Source organism: Leguminivora glycinivorella, chromosome 19 (genome assembly GCF_023078275.1).
Source record: "Leguminivora glycinivorella isolate SPB_JAAS2020 chromosome 19, LegGlyc_1.1, whole genome shotgun sequence".
NCBI lineage: Eukaryota > Metazoa > Arthropoda > Insecta > Lepidoptera > Tortricidae > Leguminivora > Leguminivora glycinivorella.
The window spans coordinates 5,172,208-5,186,656 of record NC_062989.1 but is presented as its reverse complement, the minus strand read 5'-3'; the positions used below and the strand labels follow the sequence as shown (position 1 = coordinate 5,186,656).

General features: G+C 38.8%; 1 protein-coding gene across 4 annotated transcripts in view; it reads left to right on the top strand.

The window, feature by feature from the left end:
- Window positions 1-14,449, top strand: part of LOC125236848 (calcium release-activated calcium channel protein 1-like) — a 130,463-nt gene that overhangs the window by 74,540 nt on the left and 41,474 nt on the right. For 3 of the 4 annotated variants that reach the window (XM_048143786.1, XM_048143785.1, XM_048143783.1), the window contains 2 exons: window positions 3,869-4,110; window positions 12,272-12,467. In XM_048143786.1, coding sequence (XP_047999743.1) covers window positions 3,869-4,110; window positions 12,272-12,467 — 438 coding nt within the window. The remainder of the gene's footprint in view (window positions 1-3,868; window positions 4,111-12,271; window positions 12,468-14,449) is intronic. The other variant, XM_048143787.1, reaches the window with a different exon arrangement.

Here is a 14,449-nt window from a genome sequence, read left to right as displayed (position 1 = left end):
AATGTAATGTATCTGCACGTACCTAATATAGTATTTTTCCCCTCACTAGCTCGGAAACACGTGTTTTGTCCTTTAATACCAGCGGGTAAAAACGCATTTTATCCACTAGTGGGTAAAGTAATTTGACCTTGAATAAAGTCAAATTAACTGCTTTAAAATTGATAAAAGAAGGTGAATCTAGTAATAAAGATGATTTACCACCTGTGGAACTACTGGAAGCAGTGATAAACGCATTTTTTGTGTTGTAGTTTCCTCGCTAGTCGCTATGATGAGGGGAAAAGTTTCGTGTTAAACTCGGGTGCAAATTTATTTTACTTCTCGTGTGTTAAAAAACTCGCAAGTTCAGGATTCTATTCTCGAACCATCCTTTCGCTTGCTCGTTTTTCAATTCCACACTCGGCGTTAAAATACAACTTTGCCCCCTTGTATATAACAAATAACTATTTCTCAAACATGCAATGAAATATTGTCTTTACGTTCCTTAAAATGGGCTGGGAAGTATCGCTTTTTGGGCGCAACAACTCGAGAGGACTGTAAAGGGATTTCATATTATTTTTCAGGCCTAGGCCTGCAAAGTAACTTTTTTTATAAAATATTGTCCTTTAGAGCATTTTTTTTAATTTCATAGTATGTTTGAGAAAAGCACTATACATGCCTCGGCGTGAAAACGGATTCCCGGCCTCGTATCCCTATCCGGCCTCGCTCGCACGCTCGCTCGGCCGTATATACCCACTTGGCCGGAAATCCTCATTTTCCCGGCCTCTGGTGTAATGTACTATTATGCAACAGGCGTTTAAAGGATGTTAAAAAGACGAGTGGCGTGATTGAGACGCCACGAGTATTTTTTGACTCAGTTAAACACCGTTGCATATAATAGTTTTTTCTACGACCATGCACTTAAGTTTTTAGTAGTTTTCTTGAATAACTTTCGTGAAATTCACACTGTTTCTTGTATTTCGATGCATAGGTTGGCGCTGTTAGCTGAGCTGCCCAAAGCCTTCCCGCGCACGCGCGCAGTATCGTTATAACAATGAGTTGCCATAGTTACAGAGCCAAACAATGCGTTTTCACTTTTTTCGATACTGCGCGCATGCGCGGAAAGCCGGCGGACGCTGGCTTTGGGGAATAGACTTTTATGTAGGGTTAAAGATCCAAGCACGACCCCGTAAAGGACGAATAACAGTTCGGGAGTAGAAAAATAGGTATATCAACATTCAGAAAACACAACAGAGTCGATGAATAGACATCGCGAGTTCGCGCGCTTCGCCAAAGTCAATGTCACCGCTAATCGCTGCTAAACCCGCAATCACTGAAATGACAGATCATGCAGACGCGGTTTCCCACACTGCGATGCGCTTCGCTGGACGCACGATATTTTCGCGCAATAGTGACGTTATTTTATGATATTGATGATTGTTGATGGGTGATACAGACCCGACTTAAAGCGCCGCCACACATAAAGCGTTTTGATAGCGTAGTGTTAGCGGAGCGCAACGATAGCGGTGCACCGGCGGAGCGCATTCCGCTCGCAATCCGCGCTCGTTAGGGACCGGCCACATCAGACCGTTGCGTGTCTCGGGGCGCGCAAAGGGCGTCCGCGCCACGCCACCTGAGTGTAATTCAGAAAGCGTCTCCTCAGTACATTTTGTATAGGAAGGACGTAAGGCGCGCCGCGCCGGCGGCGCGGCGCGCGTCCCGCCGCCGCCACGCCACCTGGGGCGCGTCTTACGTCTTTCCTATACAAAATGTACTGAGGAGACGTTTTTTGAATTACACTGAAGCGGCGTGGCGCGGACGCCCGTTGCGCGCCCCGAGACACGCGACGGTCTGGTGTGGTCAGTCACTTAGTTCCCGCCGGCGGCGTCCGCTGGGCGCAACGCCAGCGTTCGTCCGGCGCACCGCTATCGTTGCGCTCCGCTAACGCTCCGCTACCGCTCCGCCTACGCTATCAAAACGCGCATGTGTGGCTGAGCTTTTAGTTGGCAGTGATTTTGATAGCACTGTGCGTGTGCAAGTGCTATTTTAAATCTATGAAATTATAACGATTAGGTAATAATTAGATTAATTCGATATTTAACATTCTCATTCCCGATTTTTTGCATGTTGTTTCGACTCCTACTAAATTAAAAATTTCCCAAAAAACAACACGCAAATCTTTGCTGACTCAAACACTCGGATAAGTCAAAAATACCTCAGTATGACTACTTGATACAGATTGACAAATCTATTAGTATGTTTTTTATATGGTCATACCAAAGTCGAGTGTTTTGACTATGAATTATGAGTAATCGCGTGAACTCATCGCTCATAGTTTTCGCTAGCTATACTAGCATTTACGTTACTTAAAACACTTTGTATCCGCCCACACACGGCAAGCAAAACATACAATGTTATTACGCAATTAATAGAAGTACTTAAGTACTTTATAATTCACGGAATTTTGGTCTTCACATTAATAAAGACTACTTATCTACATCATTTAACTGTATTCTTGGAATTTTTAGTTTTTAAACGAATTAGGTACTTATAGGTAGGTTCATATCAATTAATTTAAACATAATTTCTCCATGCAATTTTGCAGCTCACTGTACACTTATCCCCATTTTGAAATACATACTAAGTTAGGAGCTGGTATCAGATTTTAAAACTTTTTTATTTTTGTCTGAACAGTCGATCACTTTGATTATATGTAATGCTTGTCACCTTGTCACCAAGGCTACTGTCGAAGTCGTATCAAAACCATTTTGAATTGGCGTTCGGTTTTCTATTTAGTTAAGAATGAAGAATATGTTATTTACAAGGGGGCAAAGTTGTATTTTAACGCCGAGTGATGTGAAATTGAAAAACGAGCAAGTGAAAGGATTCTATAGTTGAACCACGAGCGAAGCGAGTGGTTCGAAAATACACTTGCACCCGAGTGTAACACAAAACTTTTCCCCTCACTATAGCGAGGAAACTACAACGCAAAAAATGCGTTTATCACTGCTTCCAGTATTAGTTTCACAGGTGGTAAATCATCTTTTCCCCTCACTAGCTCGGAAACACGTGTTTTGTCCTTTAATATCAGCGGGTAAAAACGCATTTTATCCACTAGTGGGTAAAGTAATTTGACCTTGAATAAAGTCAAATTAACTGCTTTAAAATTGATAAAAGTAGGTGAATCTAGTAATAAAGATGATTTACCACCTGTGGAATTACTGGAAGCAGTGATAAACGCATTTTTTGCGTTGTAGTTTCCTCGCTATAGTGAAGGGAAAAAAATTGTGTTACACTCGGGTGCAAATGTATTTTACTTCTCGTGTGTTAAAAAACTCGCAAGTTCAGGATTCTATTCTCGAACCACTCGCTTCGCTCGTGGTTCAACTATAGAATCCTTTCACTTGCTCGTTTTTCAATTCCACACTCGGCGTTAAAATACAACTTTGCCCCCTTGTCTAACAAATAACTATTATTACTAGATTCACCTACTTTTATCAATTTTAAAGCAGTTAATTTGACTTTATTCAAGGTCAAATCACTTTACCCACTAGTGGATAAAATTAGTTTTTACCTGCTATTATTAAAGGACAAAACACTTGTTTCCGAGCTAGTGAGGGGAAAAATTGTTAAACCTATCACTGAATAACATAGACTGAATTTAGCAGAAACTAAACCTTTATAGGGTACCGGTCCAATCTCCATGTATATGCTTATATATTAAACATATAAAATTATAGATATATTAACGTATAATGGTCTCAATAGCAATTTGCATGAGAATTTTGATAAATTTTCTCATAAAGTTTCCAGTAAAATACTCAAATTTTAACAATAATTGGCAACTTGTAACTTCCATTGCTATTCCTAACGCAACCTTCCATCTTTCCAGATATCAGAAGCGAGCTTCGTGACAAGCTTCGAAGAGGCACCCTGTCGCATCGACCAATGCACACAGACGCCGCCTAGCGGCAAGGCGCGCCCCCGCACCCTGCAAAGGTACCACACCTCAGACCATCTCTACGAGAGAGGCCACCGGAGGCCCAAGCACGAGTTGAGGCCTAAGAGCCTCTTCAGCGACTCCTGCCCGTTCATAGGGAAGCCGCCAAGCTATGATAGTGGATACAGTTCAAAGTAAGAAGTTTATTTGCACAGAGAAAGGTAGCGAGGCGGTTATTTGTATTTGAGTAATTCCCGAAAAGTTTTTATATTTGGATCACGACTCCGATTTTGATAATAGGGTAGGCTGATAGAGTCCATGATGTTGAGCAAGACCCACTAGGTTTCCCAAAATGTCCCAGGTAGCTTGTATGAAACCTTCCTTTTTTGTTACCAGATTTCTACATATTTTCGGTAATAAAAAAGGAAAATTTCTGTCTGAAAGACCCAAAATCTTTTCGGGAACTGCTAATTTCATTCCCAATTTTTAGAAGGTCGTTGGTTCGATTGGGAGCTTTATAATTTGGAGGGGACATCATATCTCTCCTGATCACTCAGTTGGTTTCAATGTCATGATATAACGAAACGATTAGGATGAACTATGAAGCGTCTATCCTCTATAGACACAACACACCTTTTCTTACTCATAAGGCGAAGAATGCACTTACCGGTGTAAAGGGCTACATCGCGCAGCACGGTTTTAGCGATGCGTTGGCTGTCTACAACCCCGACGTATCCATACTAATATTATAAATGGAAAAGTGTGTGTGTCTGTTTGTTTGTCCGTCTTTCAAGGCAAAACGGAGCGACGAATTGACGTGATTTTTTAATTAGAGATAGTTGAAGGGAGGATGGAGAGTGACATAGGCTACTTTTTCTCTGTTTCTAACGCGAGCGAAACCGCGGGCAAAAGCTAGTAAACAATAAAGACGAGTAAACATATTTTTGACACTTTTTTCGCATCTACATATATTAAATTTAATACTTTAACTGTACGTGGGTTTTTCGCCTTAAGTAGGTCTAGGTATAAACTGAATAGGAACAAGAACCTCCGTCTTCGACTCTGTCTTCACTTTCCATCAGGTCAATCGCTGATCAGTCACTTGGGGTCGGCGCAGCATGTCTTTCTCTTCCATACATCTCTATCACTCGTCATCTCATCATTAACTTGTTTTAGAATAGAATAGAATAGAATAGAAATATTTATTTGCATGAATACGTTACAATAAGATCTTATAAGTAAAATATTTAGTCACAGTATCCCGTCGACATAACATCAACATGCAAATTATTTACAGTTTGTACATGAAGGTACGAGTACTAATTAACTAACTATGAGCATGCAATCATTATACAATTAAAAAAAAAAGTATATATAAAAATGACAGTAAAGTAGAATTAGGATAGTCAATGAATGAAAAGTAATAATTATAAACTAGGGTATTATTCCAGAATTGTCAAAAGCTAAAGCAATAAAATAATTTATGTCAACACCAAATCAGCAATCCTCATTACATTCCAAATAATCCTTAACTGAGTAAAAACAGTGTCCAAGTAGCCACTCAGTCAATTTTATCCTTAACTCATTTCCGTTTAACATTCTTAAATATTTAGGGAGGTTGTTAAAAATTACAATACACATGTTAAATGCATTTCTCTTATATACATCAGAGTTGCATGCTGGTTGGTAAAGAAGATGTTGGTATTGAGCCCGGAGTTGTCTTGTAAACATTACTTCACGCTTTGTAAAATAATCCGGGTGGTTAATTGTAAACAGACTCACTTTCAAAATATACATGCAAGCTAGTGGGAGAATGTGAAACTTTTGGAATAGAGGTTTGCATGGGGCATCAAATTTAGCGCCAGCCAATGCTCGTACACAAGCTTTCTGGAGTATAAAAGCCCTCTGAACTTCCACAGAGTTACCCCACAATAATAGGCCGTAATTCAGAGTAGAGGAAACGTATCCGTGGTAAGCTGTTATTGCGGCTTGTGCGGAAACAGTATGTGTTAGATTTTTGAGGGCAAATACAAATCGCGCTAGTTTAGAGCACACTGCGTCGACATGGTGTTTCCAGTTTAAATTTTCATCAATTGTCAAACCTAAGAATTTAGCACTATGAGATTCTACAATTGGAACATTATTCAGACTAATAGCAAGATTTGCAGTTAAATTTGAATTGTGATGGTGAAATTGTGTAAACAAAGTCTTATTAACATTAATATGGAGGTAATTACACTCTGACCATGAATTAACATCTGCTAATGCTTTATTTATGTCCGCTTCGTAATTATTTATATCACTTCCCTTCACTATTAAAGTAGTGTCGTCTGCAAAAATGACGCATCTTTGCGATGTTGATAGTGGAAGATCATTTATATACAATAAAAATAATAAAGGGCCCAAATTACTCCCTTGTGGTACCCCTGTTCCATTAACCCGATACACAGATCTAAACTTTTTCTTTAGAAGGTTGTTCTCTTCTGTGACCATTCTCGTAATTTCCGTACACTGTGCTCGGTCAGTTAAATAACTTTTCATCCAATCCAAAACATTACCCCTGATACCATGATATTCAAGCTTGTAAAGGAGTTTCGAGTGATTGACGCAGTCAAAGGCTTTGCTCATATCGAGATAAATACATGCTACAGGTAATTTCTCATTAATAGTCTGTGTTATGTCCTTGATAAATTCAAAGCAAGCTAGTTCAGTTGACCGTTCTTTTCGAAATCCAAATTGGTCTGGTGATAGAATTTTATTTAATTCCAAGTATTCAGATAGTCTCACAAACATAGCCTTCTCAATGACCTTTGAGATGACAGGAACCAAAGTAATAGGCCTATAATTATTTGGATCTTTTTTGTCGCCTTTCTTAAAAAGTGGCTTAACAATAGACATCTTTAATTGTTTAGGAAAAATGCCCTGGATAAATGAAAGATTAATTAAGTGCGCCATGGGACGGCATAAATATATAGCATTATTTTTAAGTAAAATTGTTGAAATGTCATCATAGCCACAAGACTTGCTGCTTTTCAATTGCATAATCAGTTTAAATACCTCTTGGTCATCAACAGGCCTCAGAAACATAGAGTTAGCACGATTATTACAGCAATTCATTTTATTATGTTGGCCATTCAAGGAGACATGTTTTTTAATTATATCTATGAAAAAATCATTGAAAATATTACAGATGTCTTGGGGATCATTGAATGTCAAATTATTGTAGGTCAAAGAATTAATATCATTGTCATGGTCACTATACGAACTACTATTATTAATCAAATTCCACGTGGCTTTACACTTATTTTTATTTGATTGTATGTACTGACTATTACGCAACTGCTGTGATTTTTTAATACATTTTTTTAAAATGCGGCTATAGCGTTTCAATTGGATTTTGTTAAGTTTGTGATTTCTGCCTTTGTACCTACACATAATATGTAACTTGCGTTTTACAAAACAGGATTTTTTGATCCCTTTAGTAAGCCAGTTTAAATTTCTACGTCGGTTGCTTACTCGTACTTTTATTAATGGGAAGCAGAGATTAAAAAAGAGGCACAGCAAATCATAGAATATTGTAAAAGAGTCCTGCGCATCACTTACACTTAGCTTAGCTTAGCTTTAGTTCCATATCATGTCTCACACAATTCATCCACCTCTTCTTCGGTTTTCCTCTCCCGTTACTTCCACCACCTTCCAATCGCTGATCAGTCTACAATAAAAAAACCTACCTCTAGTACCTCCACCTCGCTACCACTACCTGTGCATTGGTCTGAGTTAGTGTGCTTTCATATTATCCGATCCGATGTCGAATGTAGGAAGGATTCCAAAGGCAAAAATCAAAGATGGCGGAAATTCATGGGATATCGGTCCTACATCCGATATCGGATCGGATAATTTAAAAACGCACTAAGGTTGAGGATTTGTGACTAATTCTCAATGTTTAGGTACAATTTAGACAATAGACTCGTGTGCAGAACAATGCCGGCTTTATGATAAGACTGCGCGTAAAATGTAAAAGTACGAAATTTTCATTGTCAAGACCTTTATCTTCTGATCTGGGTGTTCACAATAAGATTTATAAAATTCCTGAGAATATAAGAAATATTATGCAGAAAATAAGCATAATTTCCATTTTGGAAATGGTAAATTTTAATCCTATACGAAAAGCTTCCGAAACTTAAGCAATAAGCAATTAAGCATGTAAAAATTACGCTGCTTAGAAATCTAGGGCACACCAGTAGCCCTAGGAGCCTTTTTAGGGTTCCGTAGTCAACTAGGAACCCTTATAGTTTCGCCATGTCTGTCTGTCCGTCCGTCCGTCCGTCCGTCCGCGGATAATCTCAGTAACCGTTAGCACTAGAAAGCTGAAATTTGGTACCAATATGTATATCAATCACGCCAACAAAGTGCAAAAATAAAAAATGGAATAAAATGTTTTATTAGGGTACCCCCCCTACATGTAAAGTGGGGGCTGATATTTTTTTTCATTCCAACCCCAACGTGTGATATATTGTTGGATAGGTATTTAAAAATGAATAAGGGTTTACTAAGATCGTTTTTTGATAATATTAATATTTTCGGAAATAATCGCTCCTAAAGGAAAAAAAAGTGCGTCCCCCCCCCCTCTAACTTTTGAACCATAAGTTTATAAAATATGAAAAAAATCACAAAAGTAGAACTTTATAAAGACTTTCTAGGAAAATTGTTTTGAACTTGATAGGTTCAGTAGTTTTTGAGAAATATACGGAAAACTACGGAACCCTACATTGAGCGTGGCCCGACACGCTCTTGGCCGGTTTTACATTATCCTATCAGGCCCTGTAGCCGAATGACATTTCTGCGACGCGAAACGAAATCAAAACGCCGCAGAATGGTAGTCTGGCTCTGTCACGCCAATACGCAAGAGCGATAGAGATAGATATTATCGTGAGCGTTTCGTGAGGGTTTGTGCATTCGGCTACGCACACTGTTATCATGTAGGGCCGATATTTTGACATCCTTCCTCCATCTAATATAAGATCGGATAATGAGAAAACGCTCTAACCCCTATGTCTAGTTGCTTTTAAGTTACCCCATGATTAATTTTATTTGAATATTTATAGCATGAATATTGAACTTGTTATTACAGACCTATATAATTTATAGATCAATCGGACATTAATGACCATCTGCTTAACAAACAAATCGTGTTACATTACAAAGTCTAGCTTTTAAAACAATGGGTTTCCACCAAGGTTGGAATGCAGAGCAACTGCTATCCTTCCTTGGAGTCATCTAATTGTATACATTGCTTAGTAATCTAATTAGTTAGTTAGCTACTAAATCGATATTTGCGTAATCTTCATCAATGTTCTTTTATTGTTTGTTTACCACGCAATGCAGGAGACGATTAAGGCCCTCTCTGTAGGTACTGTAGGTTCCAGCACTTCCAGCAGCGGCTGGTCCATACAAGCCGATTCCCACAGGCTTGCCTAAAATTGATTACTAGTAAAGTACCTAATGTAAAGGTAGGTTTCTTTTGGCTCAGTGTTGCCTAGCAGAAATTTTCACCAGCCGCCACTGGTAGGTTCATGTTCGTCGATCACTCACCGATCATAAACAGAATTTAATAAATAATAATATAGTATCTACTAAGGAACAGAACGGACGAGACGATTCCTAATTCCTACAAAGCCGAAGTTTGACCGCAGCACAGAATATATAATAGTACAAGTACAGAAGGCCCACTGCTTTGATGTTCACGACATGCGAAATTCTTACAAAGAAACGAGCCGCACGTGCGCGGCGTTCGGCGATAGGGTTGCCTATGGATTAAAACGAATTAATACTCAGATAAAATGTTATACTATTATATTCAGGTCTTGGGTACTTTGTAGGTGTATATATAGTATTTATATATTTTTCTTTACGTTCTAACATCACAAGCCTTATTGAACCTTTTCGGGGACTTAATCAATAGTAGATCTATGTAAAAATGTCCTATGGTATTTATTTTATTCATGATATTTTTTTAACTAAGCATTATTAGCCATTCCACACGCGGACAACGCATATGAACCTTAAAAAAACTCGCGACGTAAAGTAACAATAGAAACTGCGAACGTGCGTTCCGTGAAAACGCGCGCCACCCCTGATTAGGCCGCGAACTCGCGGCCGCCAGCATGTAGCTGTAGCGCGGCGATAGAATGGCGGAGTGAGCCGCCCCTGACCGCAGTTAATGTTAAAAAATAGAAAATTATGTAAAATCGCCTTTACGAATAAAATTGTAATTCAGATGTTTTTTTTAGACTGTTAAAAATAAATAAGTAGCGTTTTATAAATATGGGGCCTATTGCATAACAATTTACAACTTGTATTACAAGTGGAACTCTCTTTCTTATAAAATGAATTGGAGGGGGGACTACCGCTTGTAATATGAGTTGTAACTTGTTATGCAATAGGCCCCTGGTCGTGATTTTGTTCTTAGCGAAATGGCGGGTCGGTCAAATCAATATTTAATGTTTGAAAACTGTGTTGTATTATTGTGAACACAGCTACTATACGACCCCTACGACTTTTAAAAAAACTCTATGGAATGAGCCTACTGCACCTTAAGTGCGTTTTCACATTTTCCGATCCGATATCGGATGCAGGACCGATCCGATATCCCATACATTTGAGCCGCCATCTTTAATTTTTGCCTTTGAAATCCTTCCGACATCCGATATCGGATCGGATAATGTGAAACCGCACTAAGGGTAACAAAGTTAGTACCTAACGATAAATTTAACAAGTTAATCGGTAAATTGTATATCGCGCGACAAAGCGTGTTGCCTTTTATCACCTTTTAATAAAAGGAAAACTCCTTTTATGAAAAAGTCTTTGTAGGTACTCTTGAAGTATAATAGAACTTGGAGTAGTGTTAATTGTGCTTTGTAGCACACATTAGATCGTTAAGTCGTAATAAAAAAATAACAAAGAAGTTGTGATGTCTAATGCCGTAACATAATAGATAAATCCATTGCTTAGGTAGATATTCCGCGAATTCGCACGAAGCGCTTTGCTTCTTCTTTTCTTATGCGCACTGCCAAGGAGTGGAATTCCTTGCCGGTGGCTATATTTCCGAGCTCATATAACTCGGCAACCTTCAAATCAAGAGTAAACAGGCATCTTCTGGGCGAGCTCACTCCATCGTAGGCCACGTCTTTGCCTTCGGCTAGTCTGTGGCCATGAGTAAGCCCATTTATAATAATAATTTAAAAAAAAGGTACAATGCGTTGTCGCATTTGACTCCATTATAGGTATTATCACGCGACAATGCTTGCCCACCAGCCCCTTTAGCACAACTTGCCTTGTCACGCGCGAGTCCATACATCAAACGCGACTTTAAGTATGGACTCGCGCGCGACAGTGCAAGTTGTGCTAGAGGGGCAGGTGTTAGGGCTAGTCAAATACCTATACGTTAATTAACAGACTAGAATGTATAGCCGCTTCCCCAATTGCACATTAAACGTGGTTATCTACCACAATGTAGCTCGATTAAATTGTAATTTAGTATCTAAGTCTCAGACACGGAAACTTATGGAGTATACAGCTGCCTTTTAACTGATCAAGGGATAACTGGAGATAAAAATCAATAAACAAATAACATTACTTGTTTCTAAAAATTTTGTTGATAAAAATCAATAAAGCTTCAAAAGTGCATGGCGTGTTTATCAATGAATTCATTCATAATTTCTCCATGCACTTTTGCAGCTGATAGTACATCCAACAAGTCTCCCTTCTCACCTTCACCTTAGACTTAAGGCTTAGAGGAATGGCAACCTTCCACTTCACAGACGGTCAGGCCTGATTTAGACGGCGTGCGAACTCACGTGGCGATTTTAGTTACATTGCGGGCTGTTAATTACATACAATTTTGCACAGCCATCAAATACTGCAATGTAATAAAACTCGTATGCTAGTTCTCGTACCGTCTAAATGGGCCCTTAGGCCGTTTTCACATTATCCGATCCGATATCGGATGTCGGAAGGGTTTCAATAGAAAAATCCAAGATGGCGCCTGTAATGTATGGGATATCGGTCCGACATCCGATATCGGATCGGATAATGTGAAAACGCACTTAGTTAGACATTAGATCATCCATACTAATATTATAAATGGGAAAGTGTGTGTGTCTGTTTGTTTGTCCGTCTTTCACGGCAAAACGGAGCGACGAATTGACGTGATTTTTTAAGTGGAGATAGTTGAAGGAATGGAGAGTGTAATAGGCTAATGTTTGTCTCTTTCTAACGCGAGCGAAGCCGCGGGCAAAAGCTAGTAGTTTACAATTCTTCCTTCTTCATTAACTACACTGTACCGATGTCCCCCAGATTCAAAGTCACGGTGACCGACAGCCCAACGATATCGATCACGCCGCCCCACAGCCTGGACTACGTCTGTGCCAAAGGAGGGGCAAGTCCGAACGGGAGTGCAACACCGAACGGGATGGTACCCAGCCGGTCGCCGGCGACGGTGCTGCTGAACCCGGGGTATCTGTCGCCTTGCCAGTGCAACCAGTCTATGAAGGTTAGTTTACAAGTTTTACAGCCCAAACCTGCTACAAGTAACTAATTCATTATGTTTACTAGTCAATTAGTCTGTGCCAGGGAAGAGGCAAGTTCGAATGAAAGTCCGAAGCGGAGTCGGTCGCAATCCGGAGTCTGTATCGATAATTTTTGTCTTCCATCTCTAGGTTAGTCCCTACATAGAACTGTTCATCCCACCACTAATCCGCTCTCGCTGACTTCTGGCAACCTTATAGGTACTCACCGGCAGGAAAACAACACTATTGTAAGTAAGGCAAAGTATCATTTACTTCCTACATGATATAAGGTGCTTCTTAAACAATGGACAATGTCAGGTATATTTCAAAATCTCACAAACAGCCGTCGATCTAACTGCGAACTTATCTAGAATGATACTTAACGATTTTGTCCCAAATTCAAGACAGATGCTAATGAAAACATAACGACGTGTTAATGTTATACCGATGTCAGTAATCTAAGTACTTCCTCGTAAACTTCCACTTTGTTCACCGACGGTTGTTCAATATTCATTTGTAGTTCGTTAGTGCGATCGTGATGTCTGAAATCTGAACGATTAATAAATTACAGTGTTTGCTGAGTATGGTTTTTTAATTAAACGTGACGTGAAAGTGTCCACATAAGTGCAACTTTTTAGTGCTTTTTTTAGTGCTGAAGTATTTGTAATATATTAAAATACTTACTGCTGTGGTGTAGTGACCCGAAAAGGATCAGTTTTTCTGTCCAATAATAATTAAATTGTTCCAAAGTATTTCAACACAATAGAATTTTTAACTATTTACGTAGAACTTACGTGTTTAATACGCACTACATAAATACGTAGAATGTACTTATATTAAAAAGTCAGATATTCTTTTTAAATATTTCGTTATTCCGTTCCAAAAGGTTTTTTTAATCATTATCTTTAAAGCAGTGTGTAGTAAAACACTTAAACCGCCTAGGAATCAATTAGGTGCTAAATTGGATTGAAATCCGGAGATTTCCAATAATTCAATGTCTCATCGGACGCTGATGAAGAATTATTCAATTACGTCGGCGTCGTTTCGTGCTCGTGTAAGTACTGGCCCATTTAGAGTCCATAAGCTTCGGTAAACACTTAGAATTAGGATATTGTATGCTTGTTTGTCACCGACGTGAAATAGTAAAATAAGTTACACGTAAGCGAGGCTTTCACGAGCGCAGGCTCACCTGTAGCCTTACCATGACTTTTTTAAGTAAAAAAATACGTTACGTTTTCAGTGAGAGTTACGGAAAATGTATGGAAAAACTGAACAGCGCTCCAAGCGGAAACGCTCACGTACTAAAATTTTCATCGGTACCATAAGTTATTAACGTGTTTACTCCGAGTTTTTAATACGTTCCTAACTTTACAGCTAAGGCGCTCTCTTTCTGATTGTATGATGTCAATAGAACCAGAACTATTTGACAGTCTCTAGTGAAAACTCAATACTTTACGTGAGTAATCATGACAGTCACTAACGTAAAAGTAAACCACCAATTCACTCTGATGTGTCACTGTCAAATTATATAACAATCCCACAACATTTTCGCGATTATATTTGCAATTTTAAATGCAATTATGACTAATATGTATTAATGTATAATATTACGTGAAATTAAAGAACAGCTTAAATGTAGCAGTTAGTAGTTCGATAAAAAGATAAACCAGTGATGAAACCAGTGCTTGATACTTTTACAAAGGTAATGAGTTAGGTATATTTATTCATCATTTTGTACTGTTTAGCTACAGTTGAGATGATTATATTGGTTGCTTTCAGAAAAAGAAGATATTATTGAAAACAATATTTCCAAGCAAGCCGTATGGTATTCAGCAAACCCAACGTAGAAGATTGTTCAAATTGATACTGAATGAGGCAGTTAAGAATCAACTGATTACCTACAGCAGCAGGCAGTACCAATTCATGGGCATGTTAGTTCCTCAATGCACAATACATAGTCACCATG